Here is a 25,142-nt window from a genome sequence, read left to right as displayed (position 1 = left end):
TAAGGCCAAATTTTTTTTAATCGCAGTAGAACGAACAACAGTAGATGTAATAGATATACAAAAAAACGGGGACAACCGAAGAAACAAGAATATATAAACGAAGTTATGTGTCGCCCGAATTTAGTATAGTAACAAAAAAAATCGGTCCAAGGTTATTTCGACAGAACTTCCCTCGCCCTTGAAGTACGGTCTATTTACAGTCCAACGAATTCCACTTCTTTGAAAAAAATATAAAAAATGTTTGTTTTCTCATAACTTTTTTACAGGGTCTCTAGAATGTATGAAAACGGTTGAATATCTTGAGAACCAGTTTTACAAATCTATTGAAATTAGGTCTAGGGGTACAAGAAGTTGTCCTCTAATTATTCGTCACACAAACACATCAACTAAATGGTAACAGCTCTGCAGGCAGCACGATTCTGCAAGTACGACTGATACATTTTCGTTGTGCAGTTTCTCGAAATCACGAAGTGTTATTGCTAAGTACGTGACAAATTATAAACAGCACATCTGGGGTTTTTTGAGGACCCAACTAGACAAAATCGTGCAAATTCCTCGATTCTTTTCGGTGAACGGATGAGCCGGCGTCAATAGCACCCCCCAGTCCTCGCGCCATGGGAACGCAAATTTCAGTTATTATTTTATCTTTATTAAATATCGCGGGGCGCATTCTCTATTTTCAAAAAAAAACGGGGGGGATTCATCCTTAATTCGATGAATGAATGATGGGATTAAGTGTCGTCTGTGAAGTGTATATCTATACTTGAGCACTTCAATATACTATTTCTGAAGAGAAATCATCCATTTAGGAACGAACTAAGAAACCATCATCGAAAAATATTCTTTAACAGTGTTTCCCAAAACTGCTATCAAATTTGTAAGATAAAATGGAGGTTCAATGTACCATTAAATGTTACCAGTTTAAAAATATTAAATATTGATAGCAATAGATGTGCTAAAGTAACACCAAGAATTTGAAAATCACGTTCTCATAAACCTATTCATATTAAATCTATTTACGGCACGTACGTTAAAGAGAATTTGTTATCTACTACCGTTTTCTAATTTTTTGATTACTTATCTGGGCATATTTTGCAACATAAAATTACTTACTTAAGGATCTTCAACTCTATATAGATACTTACCTTAAACATCTCTGATCGCATTCGGGCATCCATATTATTTATAGGTATTCATTTAGAATATATTTTCTTAATGCCTTATTATTTATAATTATTATTAATAAGTAGCAAATAAATGTGAATATTAAAACACCTGGCAGTGAGTTAACTCTATAAAACCAAAGCATATTTTCCTTCCGACGAAAAAATCATACCAGTGCGCGTTTTAGTGGTGAATAGAACGGGTGCGAAAGCAGGAAACGGTTATTACAAGTTTATGAGAACGCAAACGGTTTACGCGAAACCGGAAATTTCGAAGGGGAGCGAAAAATAAAATATACAACTTGAAAAACTCATTGAAGGGGCTTTCAAAGGGTCGAAATCTCCTCAAAATAGAACATAATAGTTGATTTACAAATGAATACACATAATCCCGCAAACGGAAAATACAGGGATTTTACACGGGAAACTCAAACACGTTCTAAATTTTAGCTCTTTATTACATCATAATGATAGCAGATAAAAAATTACAATATATTTTTGTGTCTACTCACACTGAGGCTGTTGTTTTTTTAAAGAAATATGCTTTTATAGTTTAACAAATGAATATATGGGCCAGATAAAGCGGCACTGATGCATGTTATACAAAAATAGGTGATGTGTGTACGTTTTGAGAAAATAGAAATTTCGACGGTTTTCGTTTCTTGAAACTTTATCGGATCCCATATACTACGCTTTTTAAATAATTTACAAAATTAACCATAATTAAATTATAAATAATTTCCCGGCCATCGCAGAAACGGCTCAACATTTCCGAGATGGTCACAATGGTGCCGTTCAATTGCGCTAACTGAAATGCGTTCAAAAATATTCAACAATTCAACGGCGAATGCATGATAACGCAATTTTGAAATGACTAATATCACAGTATACTTAAATAAAAAAAAGTATGTAAATATTACAAATTAAAAAAGTCTAGAACCTATATTAAAATGCCGAAAAACATGAACCTATCACAAAATCAGGAAAAATCCTGGCAGTACAAGCACAAATGAGCACATTTTCTCTCAAAACAGTCTTAAGTTCAATTTCTCTTTGAGTATTTTTCTCCCATCAAACAAGAAAAAAGGCAGTGCGTTTAATTTATGTTAAATTTAAATAGTAAAAAAATATTGATATTGCTAAAGCTACATAGTTAATATGTAATGACGAAGTTCCCGACGTCGGCTGCGTGTAGTGCTTGTATGGCAACTTCTCCCCGACGTCGTTACCCTCAAGATTGTTCGTACAACCCATCCAAAATGGTCCCGACGGTTTCTGCTGCTCGTGCTCCACCCTCATGCGGATGTCGTTGAACTTCCAGAAACCCTTCCCCTTGAAGAAATACGTCCTTCCTGTTTACAAAAAAAAAGTCAAATAGGAACACCCTACAGGGGTCTCAACAGTACCGTCTTTCCACTGGAAGACTGCGTCTATGTCCGTCCCCACTCCTTTCCACATCGACATATCTCTGGGATAGTCCAACTCGACCTTCCTCTCCTCCTCGTCGAACCTCCAGTATAAAGAACCGCTGTAGAAGTAGGTTTTGCCATTGTGACCCCACACCATGGCCCCGTCGATTTTTTTCAGCGACCGCGGAAGTCCCAGATCGGTCAAGGGTCTCGGGAAACCCCAATCTAATTTAACTCCGGTAAAGACGTAGTACTTATCGTCGATAAAAAAGACGATTTTGTTATCCGGACGTTCGTATACTGCATCCACGTGGGTGAGATTGCGAGGGAGGCCTTGCCATAACCTCGTGATTTCCGCCGGATGGCCGGGCATCAAAGCGCCGGTTTCGTCGATTCTCCAAAAGTACTGAAAGTAAAAAAAAATTGTTAACGACGCCAGTTCGTATATCTCCAAACAAGGGTTTATCCTTCAATTAAGCGGCTGAGCTGTTTCTCCTTTTTGCATATTTTTCTTATTCCTTGTACGTAAACAAAGCAATTATCGCATTCTACGTGATCACGATAGTGGTCGGTACTTCCATAAATCAAAATCCAATTGTGGTGGCAGCTACTTAGTAATAAAATCAGTAGAAAATGAATTATTAATGACCCACTACCATCATGATTTTTTTATTATTCACGTTTATTACTGCAGACAAGATCAAGTATTTTATAAGGGAAAAGAGAAATTAGTATAGAGAGTTTTGTCTGATGGGTAGTTAGTGTCAATTATTCATTGTTAGCTTTGTTGCTGCAGTTTGAGAGTTTAAGCTTGTAGAAAACAGCAGCACATAATTTGGCTCAATACGAACGTAATTAATAAAAAATTGTGTAATTGCTACACATTGCGACAGTTCAATTCTGTAATGATTAGTAACAAGTAATCTAGCAACAAAAAATAAAAACGTATTCTATTTAATTCACTTCACAGTTTACTCGAAAAAATTTAACCTTCCGAATTACAGATTTCTGCCTTTTCAAATAAGTAAGATATTAGTGTCAAATAGTTAAACTCAGACACCGCTACCTAAAATTTTGTAACACATTAAACCAAACATATCAAGCAGTACACGAAAAGAACTGTATTATGTGGTTAAATTAAGAATAAGTACATACTCGGACCAAATTTTTACTGAAGTTTGTTGAAATATTACATTCGAACAAATACAGCTTCTTCGACAAAGAAAAAATTAATTTTGCGAATTTTATTTTTTTATAACAATCTCTATAAGTTGTAGGATGGAAAGAGAAGTAAAATAAATGTCAAGTATATTTAAAGCAATTGAAAAAATAATTATTATCAGTACATGCTTAACTTCGATTGGTTATGATTATACATCGAAAGAATGCGACGATTAAGCACCTAATAAGTTGCCTGATTTGAATGAGGAGGCGACAAAAATATTAATTGACAAAAGAAAATGTAACCCATAAGTTACATGGTCTTCGGGTAGTAAATCAACATTTTTACGACCACACATTGGCATAAAATGTGATGATGGTATTTGGATTTTTTAAATCTGTATGCGTAGGGTAAAAATCAAGGCGGATTTATGAGTCACAAGTATAGGAATATGTTAATTTATAAAATTTAAATGGCGTTTATTGAAAAAAAAGGGGGCGGGACGTCATCAAATTGTTGGTGAGGATGAAAAGCAAAATTTTGGTTAGCGTTTTACCAACGCAAGAGAAAACTTTAATGATTCCATTTTTTTTAATACAAAAAACTACATGAGGTACAACGAAATTTCAGTGACAAGATGCACATTAAATTATTTCAAATTTTAGACTGATTAATTCGAAATTTCCGTCCATCACGAATTCCCGAGAACTCAAAATTTCCCAGAAATTCTCACTTATTACTAAACTACGACTTAATTTTTTATTTTTTTTTTTTTGTAAAATATCTTGAGTTATGTCTAAGTTGTGACTTATTGGATTTTAAATCTCGACTTATTTATAAAAATTTGGATCCAATTAACTCAAAATTTTGGTGTATTATTCCTAAATTTCATAAATTTTGACTACATTATCTCAAAAATTCAGCATAATTTTCAACTTATTAATTCGAAACATCCCTTCATTATCTTCTAATAATGACCCATTGACTTGAATTTTTTATTTAGTTAAACACAATTTTCACTTAGTAACTTTAAAATTCTACTGGATATTTCAAAATTTTGATAAAATCAACTTCAAATGATATTAGAATATTGTCATAATTTCGACTTTTTGATTTAAAATTTTTCATTATATCGGAAGCCTGGATTTATTTAACACAAAATTTTTAAATTTGGAATTACTTTATTTGAAATTTTGATTTAGTGTCTAAATTTTGACATAATTAATTCAAAGTTTCAAATTTCAGACTGATTAATTCGAAATTCCCATTTATCACGATTTATCGACAACTCAAAATTTTCCCAAAATTTTCACTTATCGCTAAACACTATGACTTATTTTCATTTTTTTTTTTGTAAAATATCTTTAATTACGTCTAAGTTGTGACTTGTGTATAAAAATTTGGATCCAATTATCTGAAAATTTTGGTTTATTGTTCCTAAATTTCATACTTTCACTACATTATCTCAAAAATTCTGTGTAATTTTTGAACTTAATAATTTGAAACATCCCTTCCTTATCTAGTAGTTTTGACCCATTGGCTTGAATTCTTTTTTTTTTTTAATTAAACACAATTTTGACTTGGTGACTTCAAAATTCTAGTGGATATTTCAAAATTTTGACATAATCAACTTCAAATGAGCTTAGAATATTGGTGTTTTGAATATCATCGTAATTTTTACTTATTGATTTGAAATGTTGATTTAGTGTCTCAATTTTGACATAATTAATTCAAAGTTTCAAATTTCAGACTGATTAATTCGAAATTTCCATTTATTACGAATTTTCGACAACTCAAAATTTCCCCGAAATTTTCACTTATCGCCAAACTACGACTTATTTTCATAAAGGTTTTTTTTTGTAAAATATCTTTAGTTATATCCCAGTTGTGATTTAATGGATTTTGGATTTCGTCTTGTGTATAAAAATTTGGATCCAATTAACTGGAAATTTTGGTTTAATGTTCCTACATTTCATAAATTTTGACTTCATTATCTCCAAAAATTCAGCGTAATTTTCAACTTATTAATTTGAAACATCCCCTCATTATCTCGTAATTGTGACTTATTGACTTGAATTGTTTATTTAATTAAACACAATTTTCACTTAGTGACTTCAAAACTCTAATGGGTATTTCAAAATTTTAACATAATCTACTTCAAACGACCATAGAATATTGAACGTTTGAATCATATTCAAACATTCAATATTCTCAATCATTTGAAGGCATAATTTCGACTTACTGATTTGAAATTTTTCATTATATCGGAATCTTGGGTTTATTTAACCTAAAAATTTTAAATTTGAAATTAATTTATTTGAAATTTTGATTTAGTGACTAAATTTTGACATAACTAGTTCAAAGTTTCAAATTTCAAACTGACTAACTCGCAATTTCCATTTATCACGAAGTCTCGACGTCTCATCGCTAAACTACGACTCATTTTCATAAAGTTTTTTTTTTTTTTTTGTAAAATATCTTTAATTTAGTCAAAGTTGTGACTTAATGGATTTTAAATTTCGAGTTGTTTATAAAAATTTGGATCCAATTAAGTGAAAATTTTCGTTTATTGTTCCTAAATTTCATAAATTTTGACTTCATTATCCCAAAAATTTAGCGTAATTGTCAACTTCTTAATTCGAAACATCCCTTCATTATCTTGTAATTATGACCCATTGACTTGAATTTTTTATTTAATTAAACACAATTTTCACTTAGTGACTTCAAAATTCTAGTGGATATTTCAAAATTTCGACATAATCAACTTCAAATGGTTTTAGAATATTGAATTTTTGAATATCGACTTAATTTCGACTTATTGATTTGAAGTTTTTATCTAGAGTCTAAATTTTGTCATAATTAATTCAAAGTTTCAAATTTCAGACTGACTGATTCGAAATTTCCATTTGTCACGAATTCTAAACAACTCAAACCTTCCCCGAAATTTTCACTTATCGCTAAACTACGACTTATTTTGATAAAGTTTTTTTTTTTTTGTAAAATTTATTTAGTTATTTGTGTCTGCTTAAAAAATTTATGCGATTTAAATTTCGACTCGTGTATAAAAATTTGGATCCAAGTAACTCAAAATTTTGGTTTATTATTCCTAAATTTCATAAATTTTGACTACATAATCTCAAAAATTCTGCGTAATTTTCAACATATTAATTTGAAACATTCCCTCATTATCTCGTAATTGTGACTCATTGACTTGAATGTTTTTAATGACCCATAAAATACGAAAAAATAGGTCTGTCTGTCTGTAAATGGTAAAACGCTAAGCAAAATTTGACGAGTCATCCCCACCAACAATTTGATAACATAATCTCAAAAGTATCTGCATTAAAATTATTTAAATGTTATACAATAATATACTCTTCCAACATAGTTTTTTTTTCCTTTCTTGTCTTACATTATGACTAGTATACCTACCTATATTGTTTTTATTGTATATACCATAGAAATGTAAAATTTCGCAAAATTAAATTTTATATTTTTTCACAGAAGGCAAAGAAGGCAAGTTCTGTGTCGGAATACCTTCCAACCACTGTATGTACTTGATACCCTTGTACTCATCTCATAAATTTATAAAATAAATCTTTCCTAGAAAATATATCCCGAGATTGTTCGTCAGAGACTAGGAAAGTTTTGTACTGGTAGCTGATTTATTGGATGAAATTCTTTTGTCTGTAGGAAAATTTGTTTCAATAATGCTTAAATCATCTTGAGAAAATATAGGTAGTGTTTAATTTTTTTCTTATGATTTTAATTCTTTTTTTTTGAAGCGTTTGTTTTATTACTTAGTATTGACAATGTTTATATGCTCAATTTTTTTTAAATGTACATTCAGCGCTTTTGTAGTTACAACAAATGCTCACTGAAACACCATTAACTATTTTTGGGAGAGTGTACTGATTGCATAAATGATTTGAAATGGATGTCTTAAGTTTGTTATGATCCATGGACCTTTTTTTAGTTCTTAATTTTTAAATACCATCAACAAAACAACTGGAAATTTAAGTGGCGAACTATTTTCTTCGTGGCCTAATAATTACTCATTAAAATATTGAATAAAGCCAGACTAGACTGTTTTTTTAACAGAACAAAATGATTTCTGCATATACTCAAATGAAAAGAGAAACAAGTCACATGATGTCGTTTTGAATAGTCCCATGACACCACTTTCGTTTTTTCCCTCCTTCAACCTTTTTTTACATACGAGACTCGACAACACGACCTTAATAAATATCCCACTTTAAACCTGACCATTGAACCGTCCCACGACTGTTTAACCTCACAATTAGCAAACCATCAACGAATTTCGCACTTCGACAAAAATCAAACACTTACAGCGTCCTTGAAGAAGAACACCTCCCTTCTGATGACGGCCACCGAATCATAACTAGTATCACAGGTATCTGGAGGCCTCCTCGCTGGCGTTTCCTTATCGCTGTTATGATGCCTCCTGTCGGGGTATTTATCCGGATTATAAACAGGATAACGTGTAGTCGGTGGCGCCGGCATCGGCGTCGTCCTTTCAGGATACTTCGCAGGATGTTTATACGGATACCTCCTATCGGGATAACGCGGCGGCTCACTCTTCGGATAATGATTCTTTTTCACGTCTGGATGCATGGGTTTCCTCGGGTTATAATGGGGGTTATTGTTGTGAGGGTGATAGGGATTGTGCTGAGGATGCCTTCCGTTGGGATATCTAGGGTCGTAGGGCTGATAACGCGGCCTAGTTATAAACGGTCTCCTCGTGGTTGTGGTGGTCGTGGTTGTGGTGGTAGTGGTAGTGGTGGTGTGCGGTGGACGGTAGGGCTTGATTCTGTCCCATAGTCTGGTAGTTCTGGCCCCGTAGAGGGTCTGGATGCCGAGCTTGTCATCGTCCGGGAGCTCGTAGTCGAAACCGTTTTCCATTTCTTTGTACCATGGGTACATTAGGGCGCCCTCGATGGACGAGTGGGACAGACCCAAGGAGTGACCGAACTCGTGGGCTGCCACGTTGAACAGGTTGGTCCCTGGAAGGAAAAAGAAAAGTTGCAACAAGAATATCATTTATGAGTGATGTAAATAACAGAAGTCCAGGATTTGACCCCTGTGGCACACCTCAAATAATTAACAAATTTTTCGTACCGATTTTGAAAATTAATTAATTAACCATATCTATATCCTGGCACGCGTCAATGTGACCACATAACAACGTTTTCGCCGTGTTATATAACTGATTACGAACGTCAAGTGTCAATTTCAATGTAACTCCTCCTGCGAATTACCAAAGAAAAGTTTCGTTGTGAATTATACAAATGTCGGACGCAATCATGTTGCAAGCTGACGGGACTGGAAAATTCCCAATCGTTGCTCGCTTTGACGTTGGACTAATTACTCGTAACAACGGCAGATCTGCTATTGGAGCTTTATTTATTTAAAAATTCCGAGCAATCTCTTAGGTCCATCAAAGTTTTAAATCAATTGTACAAATACATCCGAAACTTTCCTCGAACTTCGGCGGCGGCGTCATCCCCTTTAATCCACTATTATAAAAATCACCGTAAAAGTAAAATTTTCTCCCATAATGGGACATTTAAGCGCCGCCATTTTGTTTAAGCGACGAGCAATTATTGTTTTATTATTATTGCGGGTTTTATTTTTCAGAAGGAACGCATTTCTTTCGTGAAAGCTTTCGTGTTTTCACACGAACGCGGCAAAATTCTTTGTATCTCTGACAAAGCGTACTGGTTTTGAAGATTTTTCATTAATTACCTGACAGAATGTAAGCTTGTGTATAAAGCTTTTATCATTGTTGTGCTTTGATTGAAAATGAATTGTGGATTTTTTATTCAGCAACAGACGCATCAAAAGTTGGAATGTTACAATGAACAGAAAGGCGATTACGGGAATTGATTTTTTCGGTATTGTAAACACAGTGTTCCTTCTAACCCTAATTCACCTCTTTAAAATGCTGTTCCATATTTTTAGATCACGGAGGCTATTTCTCAAAGTGATTCATCTAATGCACCGATAAACTGAATTATTCCAGGATTCGACCACCTAAAAGTGGTCATGAATTATTTAGACATACATCAACAGGAAAGCTCTTGAGTAATTTTATTGATTTGGTTATAAATATGAACCAGAGCTATTCTTCAGTGATTTACTAAAAAAATACTTCTGGGAATTTAAGTCATTAAAGTTTACCAAAAAAAGGCAATCCTGCTTTTCTAACGTGCTCTCATAGTCTAAATTCATTCAAACAGGACGAATGTTACGTAAAATGTGTTTTGAGAAACATAGTTATTATTACAAAATACAGACAATATAACGTAATGAAGCCATTATATTCAGTTCCCGTACAACATTACGCAAATCGGATATGAACTGAAACTATTACGTGCTAGGGAAAAACTAATCACAAATTTGGAGTCCATACATTAAAATTAATGTAATTCATCTATTCGTTTGCGTGATGATATTTTATTGTAGACCGGTGTTATCAATAAGTTCATAGAGAGATCGGATCAAGGTTGTTTGACCTTTTTTTCGTTATTATTGAGTTTCAAACTTGAAATATTAAACGAATTTTCAAGAACACAGTCTACATAATGAATATCATTACGCTCAATTTTGGTTTCGAAATGTAGATTGCTTTAAAATGCTTAAACTCGGTTTATTGCTGTAATGATACATAAAAACCGTTCTAGGTCATTTGTTGTGATACTGTATTTTAACACATATATAAAATCGTCCGTACTCAAAAACGGACATTAAGCGAGATGTCAGATTTAAAATTCTCTTTGAAGAAGAGAACAGTATATATTTTGACGACCGCGGCATTGCCGAAAACCCTTCGCTTTTAAAGCTTCCGCTCTAAAATGTTTGCACGAATTAAAAGCTTCGTTGTACACTAATTTAGGTTTCTTATTTATTTAGGTTGAAACTTATTTATACAGAGTGATTAATTTGGAGATCGTCTGTTTTCTTGTTTTTCCGCGGAGAGAGAAATATTCCTCCTTCCACGTGTTTTTCAATTGGAACAATTATATAATTTTCCAACTTAAAAAAAAAATTAATACTTCTACACTCTTCAATATTTTACGATTGTCAAGACAAAGTTTTCCTCGACATTTTAAATCTCCATCTTTAAATATGGCGGAATGAATAAATTCTAAAAATGAACCTTACTCGAATAAAAAATGTACCAAACTACAAAGAATTGCTTCTGCTAAATTTCCTTATAACTAAGAAAATTCGGAAGGTATTTTCCCGAAATTTTTCAAAAAAAAGTTAGAAGTGAGACTCTAGGAAAAAGCTAAACTTAGCCCCGCCCACCCACCCGTTCTCTCATTTTTTTTCTTCTGAAATAAGAAATAAATCTTATAACAAATTGTACAACAAAATAGTTATGATTAGCGCTTTTTTTACAGCCTAGTTTCTGCCAGTTACTTACCACTCCCATTCTACAGAAGAACATATAACTAACCCCGCCCACCCACCCGCCTCCGTTTCGGTGATTATTTTTGTCTGCTTTGAATGAAAGGTAGATCTCATACAGAAATATAGTTAGTCGCTAAAATTAGGAGAGGGAGGGTGGGCGGGGTTAGTACTTGTTAAGATAAGACTGATTTGGCAATTGATATACCTCTAAGAAAATAGAGGGTGGGTGGGTGGGGCTAAAACTTGCAACGATAAGACTGAACAATATTAAGAGTAGTAACTGGAATGAAATGGGTGAGGGTATATGGGTGTCTATAAAACAGTCCTAGGTAAAAGTTAAACTTAGCCCCGCCCACCCACCCGTCTAAACAGAATTCTTCGTAAATTAAGACTCTTAAGCTACTTTTGCTACAATTTTTCAAATAAGCAAGGAAAATATAAAAAAAATAAAGAAATTCCAAAAAAGTGTTAAAACTGAAATGGAAAAAAATGTTAAGTTTAAGAGAATTCTTCGTCGATCAAGAATCTAATCTTTTTGCTATAATTTTTCCACTATCCGAGGAAAACTAGTAAATATTTTCAAAATCTTTTCCAAAAATATGGACATTGAAATGGACTTTGTTAGAAGAAAAAATGTACCAAGCTATAAAGAATTCTACGTACGAGCAGGTTGCGTACTTGATGACAATTTTGCTAGATTTCCGCTCATAACTAAGAAATTTGGAAAATTTGTTTCCAAAATTTTTCAAAAAAAATGTTAAAAATGGCTTTTTTCAATAGTGGAAAGTTATAGGTTCAACAAAATTTTCCGTAGATTATAAATCTGAAGCTGCTACTTTTGTTACAATTTTTCAAATACACAAGGAAAATGTAAAAAAATAAAGAAAATCCAAAAAAATGTCAAAACTGAAATGGAAAAAATATGAAGTTTAAGAGAATTCTTCGTCGATCAAGAATCTAATCGTCTTTTTGCTATAATTTTTCCACTATCCGAGGAAAACGAATAAATATTTTCAAAATCTTTTCCAAAAATATGGACACTGAAATGAACTTTATTACAACAAAAAATGTAGCAAGCTATAAAGAATTCTACGTACGAGCAGGTTGCGTATTTAATGACAATTTTGCTAGATTTCCGCTCATAACTAAGAAATTTGGAAAATTTGTATCCAAAATTTTTCAAAAAAATGTTAAAAATGGCTTTTTTCAATAGTGGAAAATTATAGGTTCCGCAAAATTTTCCGTAGATTAAAAATCTGAAGCTGCTACTTTTGTTACAATTTTTCAAATACACAGGGAAAATGTAAAAAAAATAAAGAAAATCCAAAAAGTGTTAAAACTGAAATGGAAAAAAATATTAAGTTTAAGAGAATTCTTCGTCGATCAAGAATCTAATCTTCTTTTTGCTATAATTTTTCCACTATCCGAGGAAAACGAATAAATATTTTCAAAATGTTTTCCAAAAATATGGACACTGAAATGAACTTTATTAGAACAAAACATGTACCAAGCTATAAAGAAATCTACGTACGAGCCGGTTGCGTACTTGATGACAATTTTGCTAGATTTCCGCTCATAACTAAGAAATTTGGAAAATTTGTTTCCAGAATTTTTCAAAAAAATGTTACAAATGGCTTTTTTTAATAGTGGAAAGTTATAGGTTCAACAAAATTTTCCGTAGATTAAAAATCTGAAGCTGCTACTTTTGTTACAATTTTTCAAATACACAAGGAAAATGTAAAAAAATTAAGAAAATCCAATAAAATGTTAAAACTGAAATGGAAAAAAATATTAAGTTTAAGAGAATTCTTCGCCGATCAAGAATCTAATCTTATTTTTGCTATAATTTTTCCACTATCCTAGGAAAACGAATAAATATTTTCAAAATCTTTTCCAAAAATATGGACACTGAAATGAACTTTATTAGAACAAAAAATGTACCAAGCTATAAAGAATTCTACATACAAGCAGGCTGCGTACTTGATGACAATTTTGCTAGATTTCCGCTCATAACTAAGAAATTTGGAAAATTTGTTTCCAAAATTTTTCAAAAAAATGTTACAAATGGCTTTTTTGCAATAGTGGAAAATTATAGGTTCAACAAAATTTTCCGTAGATTAAAAATCTGAAGCTGCTACTTTTGTTACAATTTTTCAAATACAGAAGGAAAATGTAAAAAAAATAAAGAAAATCCAAAAAAATGTTAAAACTGAAATGGAAAAAAATATTAAGTTTAAGAGAATTCTTCATCGATCAAGAATCTAATCTTCTTTTTGCTATAATTTTTCCACTATCCGAGGAAAACGAATAAATATTTTCAAAATCTTTTCGAAAATATGGACATTGAAATGGACTTTATTGGAACAAAAAATGTAGCAAGCTATAAAGAATTCTACGTACGAGTAGGTTGCGTACTTGATGACAATTTTGCTAGATTTCGCCTCATAACTAAGAAATTTGGAAATTGTGTTTGCAAAATTTTTCAAAAAAAATGTTAAAAATGGCTTTTTTCAATAGTGGAAAGTTATAGGTTCAACAAAATTTTCCGTAGATTAAGAATCTGAAGCTGCTGCTTTTGCTACAATTTTTCAAATTAGCAAGGAAAATGTAAAAAAGCAAGTTTTTTCCAAAAAGGTATTAAAACTGAAATGGAAAGAGACGTTCGGTTTAAGAGAATACTTTGTCGATTAAGAATCTCTAATGTTATTTTTCTTATAATTTTTCTACTAAGTACCAAGTTACAAAGAATTCGTCCTAGGTTACGTATCTGATGATATTTTTGCTAGATTTTCCCTTATAATTAAGAAAATTTGAGAAGTATTTTTTCAAATTAAAAAAAAATTATAAAAGTGGCTCTATTCCAATTCCAATGGTGGAAAATGCTTGTTAAACAAAATTCTCCGTAGATTAACAATCTGAAACTAATTTTGCTACAATTTTTCAAATAAGTATGGAAAATGTAAAAAAAAATCAAAAATCTTCAAAAAACAGTAATGCAATGGAAAAGATATTTGGTTTAAGAGAATTCTTCGTCGATTAAGAATCTAATGTAATTTTTGGTACAATTTTTCCAATGACCAAGAAAAACAAATAAGTATGTTCCAAATTTTTTCCAAAAATATATTAAAATGGATCTTATCCGAATAAAAAATGTGCCAAATTACCAAAAATTTTTCGTAGGTTGCGTATCTGATGTCATTTTTGTTAGACTTTTCTTCATAACTAAGAACTGGATCTTATTCGAATAAAAACTGTATCTAGACTTTCCTTCATAAGTAAGACAAATTAGAAAATATTTTTCAAAAAAAAAATGTTAAAAAGTGAGTTTATTCCAATGGGGGAAACGTTAGGTTAGGAAAATTCTCTAGGTATAGATTAGGAATTGGATGCTATTTTTGCTACAGTTTTTCAAATAGGCAAGGAAAATGTAAAAAAAACAAAAACTTTTCCAAAAAAAGTATTAAAACAGGAATGGAAAAACGCATTAACTTAAAGAGAATTCTTCGTCAATTAAGAATCTAATGTTGTTTTTGCTCTAATTTTTCTCCTAACCGAAGAAAATCAATTTTTCCAAAAATACTTATATTAAAATTCACCTTTTTCAAATAAAAAATAGTTATACCAAAATACCAAGAATTAGTCGTAGGTTACGTATCTGATGTCATTTTTGCTAGATTTACCTTTATAAAAAAAACGAATACTCCGAAGTTCTTAAAGATCGACAAGATACTAAAATATTGTGACTTAACCTGTATAATAATTTCTTCGTGATCACACAGAATTTGTTATCATTCGTTATCCTATCGCTATTTAAAATTAAAATAATAATTACATGGATACTTATGTCAACTTATTTTTGAAACCTTTTATGTGAATTGAGCAACACCTGTTTCAACGTAATTTATGGAACCTGGAAATGCATTACATGAAATAGTACACGTAACTAGCAAGAAAGACAGAGGAAAACAAACACGTAATCTTTGTAACGAGATTACTTCGTGGGTGTAGCTTTAAATAGTAATTATTACATCAAATGCTCCCAAAACCGAAAACAGCACTGAGAAAATGAAAAGGGAGCGTCTGATTGGTGGACCCCAAACGAGACGATCCACCAAGACACCGCCATCTAACATTTTGCGATTGGAGAAAATTTTTGCAATTTTAGCCCCGCATTCGCTCTTAAACGAAATTTAATCCTCACGACAATAATTAAATGAAACTCAATTACGAACTTCCCAGATTTGATTTTCGGATCTTTACAATTCGATTTATTAAAAGTTCAATGAATCAAAATCTCTTTCTGTTAGAATAATTAATTAAAATCAGGACTTCAACAACGTTTATATCAAAAGTGTTTTCGGCGTGATTCGGGCAATGTGTTATTGAACGTGAATTTTCAAGTCGCTGCTAGTAAATTCAATTCTTGTCGTCGTCCGACCGCGTTTTTTAAAAACGTTAAGCTTTCAGGACTATCCTAATTGCGTTTCCAGGACATGCTCTCTCGTCGAATTACTTCAACTTTGACGGTCGGTTACAAACTATTAAGTTCAGATTTACCTTCCATTTGCGACATTTTCGGGGTCGTTAGGCAATCGCCGAAATTAAACATATTTGTGTGTCTAAGAATGGCGACATTTTAGTTTACGACGTTCGCTACACACTAGTTAGTAACTTACAAATCACGCTCCAACAGCACAAACTAAAAATCACGAGGACGTCCATAATTTTAGAAAATCTCACACTTTTTAATCTCTGGCGATGGAACTAAATCCGCGAAATATTAAACTGTCACGTTCGTACGCTCACTTTACAATAGATCTTCGCCCGATTCGCTCGATGTAAAAGGTAAATTTAATTATGAAATATTTACACTGTTACGTCAAATTTCCATAGTCCTCCATGAAACGCGCGTTTGTCCTATACGCAGGTTAGAACACATTCTAAATTTAAAACCACAATAAAACGATAGAATTGGGCGCTGCGTCAATTCTGTCGTACATCAGCGATTAATTTTTTAATTAGTATTAGTAGGGGTACAAAATGTCATTACGCACACTGGCAACAGCCCGTTAATTTTTTTTTGGCGAGTAAATAAACAACAAATACTGAATTCGTGACAAACATCGTGATTAAATATTGTCATTTTAACAGTTCGTTTATTACGGTATTTAAAAGTGCGGCGAAATACGAGGGGTGTTCAGGAAAGACTGAGACCACAGGAAAAAATACAGGAAGTGCAGATTTTACGTAAGTAATGCTCTAACGTTATTTGACAGACAGTAGAAGGAAATACACAAATCAGACTATACTGACATTTAAAGATGTGACAGAACAGTTGGTAGCAGTATTTCCTGGACAATCCTCGTATTTTAGAAAATTTACGTATTTTGTTGCAGGTGTCCCAGACCTCGTTTAAAATTTCAAGCTCTCTGCGCCTATACCACACGCACTAGCAAGTGGGTCGTTTCGTCTTTAATTTTTCAAAGTTTTAACGGTTTTACAGTGTTTAACGACTGAAGTAAGAAAATAAAACAATGTAATTTGAGTACAGTAGTCTCAGTGATTGTTTAAAACCACCACATAAACCGCAACAATTGCCATTATTGTTACTTGTAAAATAACAAACAGGAAGTCATAAAATCAAATGGGGTGGCAAATATTCAGTGCTACTGTTTATAACTGTTTATTCTATTGAGTGTAATTTTTCTTTTCTATTGTAATAGGCTGAATAGCTATTTTTCATATTTATTCGACATTTCGTGATTCCTAGAGCACGAAAAAGTTGGTCTCGTGTCTCCTTATGTGTCTGTTTGGAATCTCGTGTAGAAGTGTACATGCTAAAACGCCAACCAAAATTTTTTACTACGCGCCATTTAAGTTTGATAAAATAACATACTCTTGTACTTGTGGTTTATGACTGCGCCTTGAGTTTTTTTCCCTATCCATCCAAATTCTCGCAAAAAAATCCGAATTGCATCACTATATTTATAATATAAGAGCAATCACGTGTAATAAACTCTGTGGTCGTGTCAAAAAATATTCAACAAATATACTTATATACTTGTAGTGTACGAATCCACTTCCAGTTTTTTCGCTCTAAACGTTCAAATTTTCGCAAAAATATTTTTAATTCATAATTTTAGTCCTGTTTTGAGAAGACAATCTCATTCAAATCAAACTAATTTCTACGTGACATTCTTTAGATGTATAAACATAAATAAACACTTCAGCTTCAGATTGCTATTACCTATTGCTAAAGGACCAGGAGTGTTATTTATGCCTCTGGTTTTTACTTTACAGCGGTTATCACAAAACGAAAATCGTAAAATCAAATTTTATCATTTTTTTTAAAGAGCTGAATTTGATAAGCTGTACTTTATGAGCGAGGGAACTTCTGTCGAAGTAATCTTCGACCAACTTTTCAAGTATGGTGTTCAAAGAACTTGTATATATTACGAAAAAAAAAACAAAAATAAAACCCCACCCTCTCGCCCTGGCCTCAGTAATGATGCATTTTTCACTAAAACATGTTTTAAGTATTATTATATTGTTAAAAATAGACCATTTTGACTATGTAACCCTCTCTACCCTACTATGTCAACAAATCATGTTTCACATGGTAATTTCTTGAGAAAGAAAGATTTTGCAATTAAGCTCCGCCCACTTGGCTCACAACGAATAAAAAAAATCATCATACTTGAGCTGGGGTTGGTGGGCGGGGCTTATATTTTCTTTTGTTTCTTTATACACGTAGTGATCTTTTCACAAAAATAACTTAAAACATGTTTAAAATGGTAAATTTTTGTAGGGAAATATTGATTTTGCAGTTATCTCGGTCTGTCAAATGAAAAATTCCTCACGATTGAGATCGTCACCGAAGAGTGAGGCTTAATCTTCGGCTTTATTTTTTACTTAATATACATAGTATTTTTTGAAGAACACGATATTCAAAAACATGTTTTAGAGAAATAAGTCTTTTAAGCTCCACCCCCTTGGTTTACGATGAATTAAAAAAAAAATATCACAACTGCGCTAGGGTAGGGGGAGGGGCTTATGTTTTACTTTTTTTTTCTTAATATACGTAGTCTTCCTATAACAAGAAACTAAACTTTATCCCCCACACTTCTCTACAAATTTACCCTTTTAACAATGTTTTCAGTTTCTTGTAAAAAGACAACTACGTACATACATTAAGAAAAACAATGTAAAATTGAAACCCCGCCCACCCGCCCTCATCTCAATTGTGGTAAATTTTTTATTCGTTGTGAGCCGAAGGGCGGGGCTTAACTGCAAAATGCTTATTTCTCTACAAAAAACTACGAGCTGTTTTTGAGTAACATGTTGTTGAAAGGAAACTATATATGTTAAGAAAAAAAGGCAAAAAATATGCCCCACCCACCCGCCCCAATCTTAATTCTGATGAATTTTTCATTCGTTGTCAGACCGAGCGGCAGAGCTTAATTGTAAAATCGATGTTTCCCGACGAAAATTTAAACACGTTTTAAATATCTTGTCGTGGAAAGAAGATTATGTATATTCAGAAACGAAGGTAAAATTTAAAAATAAAGAGAAAAAAATTCATGAATCAGTCAATTTATTTTATTGAATAAATCAAGAATTGCAAAAATGAATAGTTTGAAGTCTTGCAGCCTTTTTAAAGTTATTGTAAACATGGTAAATTGTTAATCAAAATATATATGTTTATTCCCTCCACAAAACTGATGACGTCATGTCAAAATTTTGGCGAATAAACTCTACCCAAAATGTGCAAAATATGATGAGTTTTTACTTACTTATGATTTATCAATGCTTTCATATTTTTTAGATTTGCTTAAACAGGTGGTTAAAAAAAATTAATGAATGAAAGAATTAATTTTATTGAGATTTCCCTGCATTCCGCGCCATACCAAATATAAACAAGTTAATAGAATTTGAATTGCGTACATACATGATAACACTGACAATTCGCAAATTTAATCACCCTGTATAAATAAGTTTTCAGTTTCTTATACGCTTGTCCAGGCAAGGTAACTAAAAATTTTTAACAAAATTCCAGGTCTCCTTTTTAAATATGGCATTGTTAAGAATCTTTTTATATCATAATTTGTTCATAAAAAAAATTGTTTATGCAAAAACTTTGTGTCTGGCATTTTTTTCTCTTCTCTTTAGTACGAAATCTAAATCTGTAAACATGTGTTTTATTTAAAAAATGTAACTATGGTGTTTAACTTTTGAAAAAAATATCCCGTATATTTAAAAATCATTTACAATGTATACAAGAATTCTATCAGATAGCGTCAACAACCTTTTTCAGTAACACTGAGCAGCAAAAAATTTGCCACAAAAATTCTTATTATAAAAATGTATTCGTTTAAGGATAGTATTAAATTTGGTAAAAGTTTTTGTTAAAGTTAGCGAGTTTTTTTTTACCTAAAAAAGAAAAATTTTCGTTTGTGCTTCATTTTCTGTATTTATTCGTAAGTAATTTTCATCATATTATTTGTTATATTTATTCAGTTAAGGTGATCGTTCACCCGATTTACACGCACTCCGCGCCGGACCAAACATAATCACCGTCGAAATAACCTTCGACCAATTTTTTATTTTAACATTGGAGTTATCTTTAAAATATAAAGCAAATTTTACAATTCACGTAGATTTGTTTAAACTTTTAATTATTACTCATTGTAATAGAGTTATTTTGGCAAATTTTTCTGAAATTTGGAAACGCAGTCTCGAAACGTACGATGAATTAAAAAATTTAAACAATTACATATTTTTAGCTTAATGAAGATATTCCCTCATTAAGCGTTAGTTCATTAGATGCGAACATTTGAGCTCGCTTCATCCTATTATGTGCATTAAAGAAATTATGGTGAAAATTAATCTCGTAGAGTTTAAATTAACGACCCACTTTCATTTACAGCAAAATTTAAAATTTACTAAGCGAAAATCGAAAATTTCCTGCATTTTGTACGCGAACGAAACATTTACTAAAGACAGAACTTGAAGTGTCTAAAGCAGTAACCAGAGCAACTTTTGGTGACAATAATGTTATTTTTAATTAAATCGATGAAATTCTTATGCGTAAGCGCAAGAAATCGATTTCTTCAAAACACAAGTACATTTTTGTACTGCCGGTAAAATATAGTTTTCAATACTTCTATTATTCTTTGAATCGTAAGCATGTAATGCGACGTCTTTAATATTTTTAAATGGCGCAAAAAATAAGGAACGAAGTAGAATAAATAAAATACAGCAAAAACGAAGCATACTGAATAAGTTATATAATATGCACATAAGGACGTCGTATTTTTGAGTATCGACTAAAGTTTTCAAAACTGTTGCAAATTTTATCACCGTTAGCATTATGGACTAAATTATGTATCTAAACGCGGAGAGATGAAACGTGCGTTCGACAACGCGTAAATTTATTTTTTCCGTTGCTATCAAGAGGCGCGTCAGGGCCACCTCTGTATCAGGGTACAAGCCCACGTAATTCAGATTAAATTATACCCAGAAAAATGTTAAATTTAATTTCAAGTATACCGATACAGTATTTTGCGGTCTCGGATTTTGCAAACCTCGGCACCGGCTCAGACACAAAAATCGCGCTTTCGCATTTACCAAGGAGTTTGAAAAGCGCCGATCCCTGCTTTATCCTCAATAACCGCCGATTCCGAGGTCACTCACTCCGTTCCCGTCTCTGATTAAAACAATTTCAAACATTCCAACAAGTTGCGTGTAAAATGCGTGGTCCCACTAGATAAGACGCTCCACGCCGTATCTGCCGTTGCGAGATAAGGCGTGGGGGTGGAAAGAAACGCCCTGTTTATACTCCATACATCTACCCAACAGATGCCGCGTATGTGTTCGAAACAAACGATACCAACATCCGGCTTTAAAACACCATAATATATCCCATACACCTCATGTCAATGTCAACCGATACTATTGTACGTTATCACGTGCACTCGGCTACTTTCAAAGCGCTTAATAGGCTTCCAAAGCGTTTACAGAAAAGAAAAAACGACTTTTTCCGTCCCATGTACATTGTTGGTTTTTTGGTCTAGTAGTTTAGATGGTTAAGAGACTGACGAAAACTTTCACACTGTGTAAAGTTACAGAATCACACTCGTGCGAAATGCGCCACTTTCCACGCTCGTGCGATAAACGTACTATTACCGGTTAAAAAAAAAGTACCTTGGTCGCTGTTGGGGATGGTCGTCCATGTCTCGTCTGCGTCAAAGTGGACGTCTATGCTGCGACCACCGTTCGGGAAGAAGGCGTGTGCCAAAATCACTCCTTTGCCGTCAAAGGGGAAGTTGTCTCCGTGGTCGCCCCTGGAAAAACGAGTAATGGTAATTGAAATGGCTGGAAAGTTAGTTAATTGAAGTCGGATCAAAAAGGCGATATTTGCATCTGACATACTGTGATAAAAGGAAAGGTTTGGTTTTTTTGGCGAAAATACAAAAGTAAAGAACTGACTCCAATTAAGCTTGTTAAAACTGGAAGAGTCGTTTGAAAAATAATTGTACACGATGTCACAAAGTGAAATAAAAGTGGGTTTGCACGATGATTAAGCAAAAGCAAAATAACGCTACGTGATTAAATTGAAATATGCACTTATGGTGTGGAGAACTAGGAGCACATGTCGGTATGAGTACAGCATAATCAGATTCAGTGTTAAATAATAGAACGATGACATTAATCTATGTTTAGTTTTTTCAAAGCAGTTCGTGTATTACTAATTAGCTTTACTTTACTGCAGACTATTCGTTTATTGGTAATAGAATTCGTATTATACAAGGCGAGGCAGTAAAAGCGTGCTCCTCGATTTCATTACATAACTATTAGAAATAAAAAAAATTGAATGGTAAACACTAGGTAAATTTTATACATACTCCTGTACTTGTGGTTTATGAATCCGAGTGTTTGCCCTAGACACTCAGACTTTCACAAAAAATTAAATCAAAATTGTATTACAAATTTTTATAGTAATATAAGAGGAACATTCAGCAGCAGCTCTAATAATGCAAAGGTAGATTTTTTTTTCTAAAAAACTCGATTTGTTTGATTGTACTTCAGGTGTGAGGGAGTTTTCTCCAATAATATGAAACCAATTTTTTCTCTAGAAGTTAAAGCCAGTCACAGTCACACCATTTTTAAATAACTCAACAGAAAACTGTGAAACGTAGTTTTTAACTCTTAATTGGCTGTAAGGGTAACTTAATTTACCAAATAACATGGTGTACTTGAACATCGCAGATGTTATTCTCTCTTCCTTAGTAGATGATGTTAACGACTTACATGCGTCAACACACAAATATTTATATTCACATGTTTACAACTTGCATTTGTAAGCGCACAATTAGCATGGTAAAGAGATGTACTTTGAGCTTGCCCCAAAAACGCTTTCAACCACCAAAAGCTTACCTACGATCATACGAAGACCACGTTGAACAAATTTCATATTTAATCAGAAAATAAATTTTAAAAATAAGCAGGTTTATTTTCAGACACGATAGACACGTACCTATTGATGTGAAAACGAAACTTTACTAAATTAGAAAATTATCTATCAATTCTGAACAAGGCCCAATCAAAAGTAAAAGTTCTACGAACAATCCCTAAGTTTTCAGCTCTAGTCAACATTTCGTACACGGTCTACTGATAACAGTATTTGTCACTTTTTGTTAACATGGTAAACAATCAAAATGAGACTATCATGGCCACTAGTCACGAATAACTCCATTACAATTTCTTAAACTTTTCTGTTTCCATGTCTATGTCGAAGTCTTCAAATTTATTTATTTACCCCATCCAAAAAATTCTGACGTCACATAAAACAAGTAAATCTCTTTTAAAAGTGACCATTTTGACCTAAAAAATGGTAATTAAAACACCCTGATCCACGAAAGCGGAATAATAGGATTGATTACTGAGCTATGCGAACTGCGAGGTCACAAACTTCATAAAATCGCTGGAAATGACTGCAGCGACTTTAAACACCATTCAAGTAGTCTCCGATAAACGATTCTAAAGCTGTTATTGCTATCCTATCGATGGTGACCTACATGTTCCAAAATTAAAAAATCAGCTGATACCATTCCACTCAAAAAAGTGTGTAATGACGTGATACTGTCACCATGGCAACGTATATCGGCGGTTTAATCAGCGGAAAATGACGCTTCCAATACGGCGCTGTTTATCGCTCTGTGGAAAAAATATTCTTCATACTTATCCTTCGTCTTCCCAAATTAATTAAATTTAATTGGGTCAGGTGTGACCGTTTGACTTTAATGGCTTCCACGAATCGATTGTACCCCTTAACCACCCCCAAACGACTCCATCAAAATTTGATCGTCTATCAATGTCGAACGACATATTTAACTTGGTTTTATACGAATTTCTCGCGATAAACTGAAATGAAACCAGAATGTCTCCGGTTTATTGCCAGGCATAAAACACTTGACAATAAATTCGTTGGAGTCGGGTAACGCACGACTTCCGACTGGCTCATTGTGCAGAGGGCTCCAACCTATGGCAATACGAGGAATTTTCCCCTGTGCCACTTGCTAATTTATTTTTGGAAAATCTTGATATGCCATCAAACCTTTTAGGTTCACGACGCATATACCATAAATACACTACATCAAATAGCTTGTGTTAACATTGCCTGTTCTTGGAAATTTGTCCCGAAAAATTTTACTAAATTTTGTGTCTATAAATTAATATAATCCTGTGAAGGGTGCATGTTGTCTAACCAACAACAAGCGTAGATTCGTTAGTCATGCGTTTTATTACTGCATGTGTTCGGTGATTGTAGTACAGCAGGACGCTTTTCTTTTGACACAAAAGACGTCTGAACAAAAAAGAGTGTCATTAATCACAAATATAACAAGAGTACATTGTACCAGATATAATTAAAATACAAAAGTACCACCATGCAAGGGTCACAACAAAAGCAATAAAACGAATTTACTCATTGCCTTAATTAAAAAAAATCCTGATAACCTCTATAAAGGAAAAACCAGAGACATAAATTATCACTCCGGCAGCTTTTTTGACTTAAATTTTTCTAGTTTTCAAGTTTAAATTTTTCAGTTTTTCAATTTTCCAATTTTTAATTTTTTAGTTTTTCGATTTGCAATTTTTCGTTTCCATTTTTTATTTTCTTTATTTTTCGTTTTGTGATTTTTCAATTTTCATTTTCCTCGTTTCTTCAGTTTTTAAATTTTGCAAATTTTCAATTTAAAACTTCTTTTTTTAATTTTTCAATTTTTCGATTCTTTAAATTTTCATTTTTACAAATTTTCAGTTTGCAATTTCTCGTTTCGGTTTTTTTATTTACAATTTTTCGGTTTTTCAATATTCGGATTATACAGCGCCAGACAAAAAAAACACGGACACTGGAATTTTTTGTAATTACCTGCAACTGGTCGAACTTGTGTAAAAAATATTCCAAAAACCAAAACATTCATGTATTTATTAACAGAAAACATAACTTTATTCTAAAACGTGTGGAAACAGAAAAAGAAACAAAAATTTGAACACTAAACATTAACGTAAAGTTTCAAATATTCAAATATCCGTTCTTTTTTGTCTGTCAGTATATAATTTTTTGTTTATTTCATTTTAAATTTTTTTCGATATTTCGAGGTGCATTTTTTCGTTTCGTGTTTTTTTATTTTGTTTATTTTTCAGTTTTTTAATTTTTCATTGTTCTGATTTTAAAATTTGTCTTTTTTCAATGTAATATTTTTCAGTTTTTCTAGTTTTCATTCTAACTATGTAATAATTATTATAATTTAAAATGTTTTTCACTTTTTCAATTATACGATTTTCAGAATTTTTACATTTTTCAATTATTGGAATGTAAAACTTTTTCTTTATTCAATTTTTGACCTTACAATTTTGAGGATTCAATAATTTTTCAATTTCAGAATTTTTGGTTTTTCGGTTCGAGTC

The 25,142-nt window shown here is 32.4% G+C and overlaps 1 protein-coding gene across 1 annotated transcript in view; it reads right to left on the bottom strand.

Annotated features, from left to right (window-relative positions):
• Nucleotides 1–1,600: 1,600 nt before the first annotated feature.
• The window catches only part of LOC135132917 (matrix metalloproteinase-25-like), a 115,224-nt gene continuing 91,682 nt past the window's right edge, over nt 1,601–25,142 (bottom strand). Inside the window, exons 4-7 of the mRNA XM_064061140.1 lie at nt 21,375–21,514; nt 8,085–8,758; nt 2,570–2,978; nt 1,601–2,515 (exon numbers count right to left, since the gene is read on the bottom strand). Coding sequence (XP_063917210.1) covers nt 2,265–2,515; nt 2,570–2,978; nt 8,085–8,758; nt 21,375–21,514 — 1,474 coding nt within the window. The 3' untranslated portion in view covers nt 1,601–2,264. The remainder of the gene's footprint in view (nt 2,516–2,569; nt 2,979–8,084; nt 8,759–21,374; nt 21,515–25,142) is intronic.

This window comes from Zophobas morio, unplaced genomic scaffold, assembly GCF_036711695.1.
Source record: "Zophobas morio isolate AGI-343-1 ecotype UQ-CSIRO unplaced genomic scaffold, CSIRO_AGI_Zmor_V1 ptg000021l, whole genome shotgun sequence".
Taxonomy (NCBI): Eukaryota; Metazoa; Arthropoda; class Insecta; order Coleoptera; family Tenebrionidae; genus Zophobas; species Zophobas morio.
This window is presented reverse-complemented; position numbering and strand designations above follow the sequence as displayed.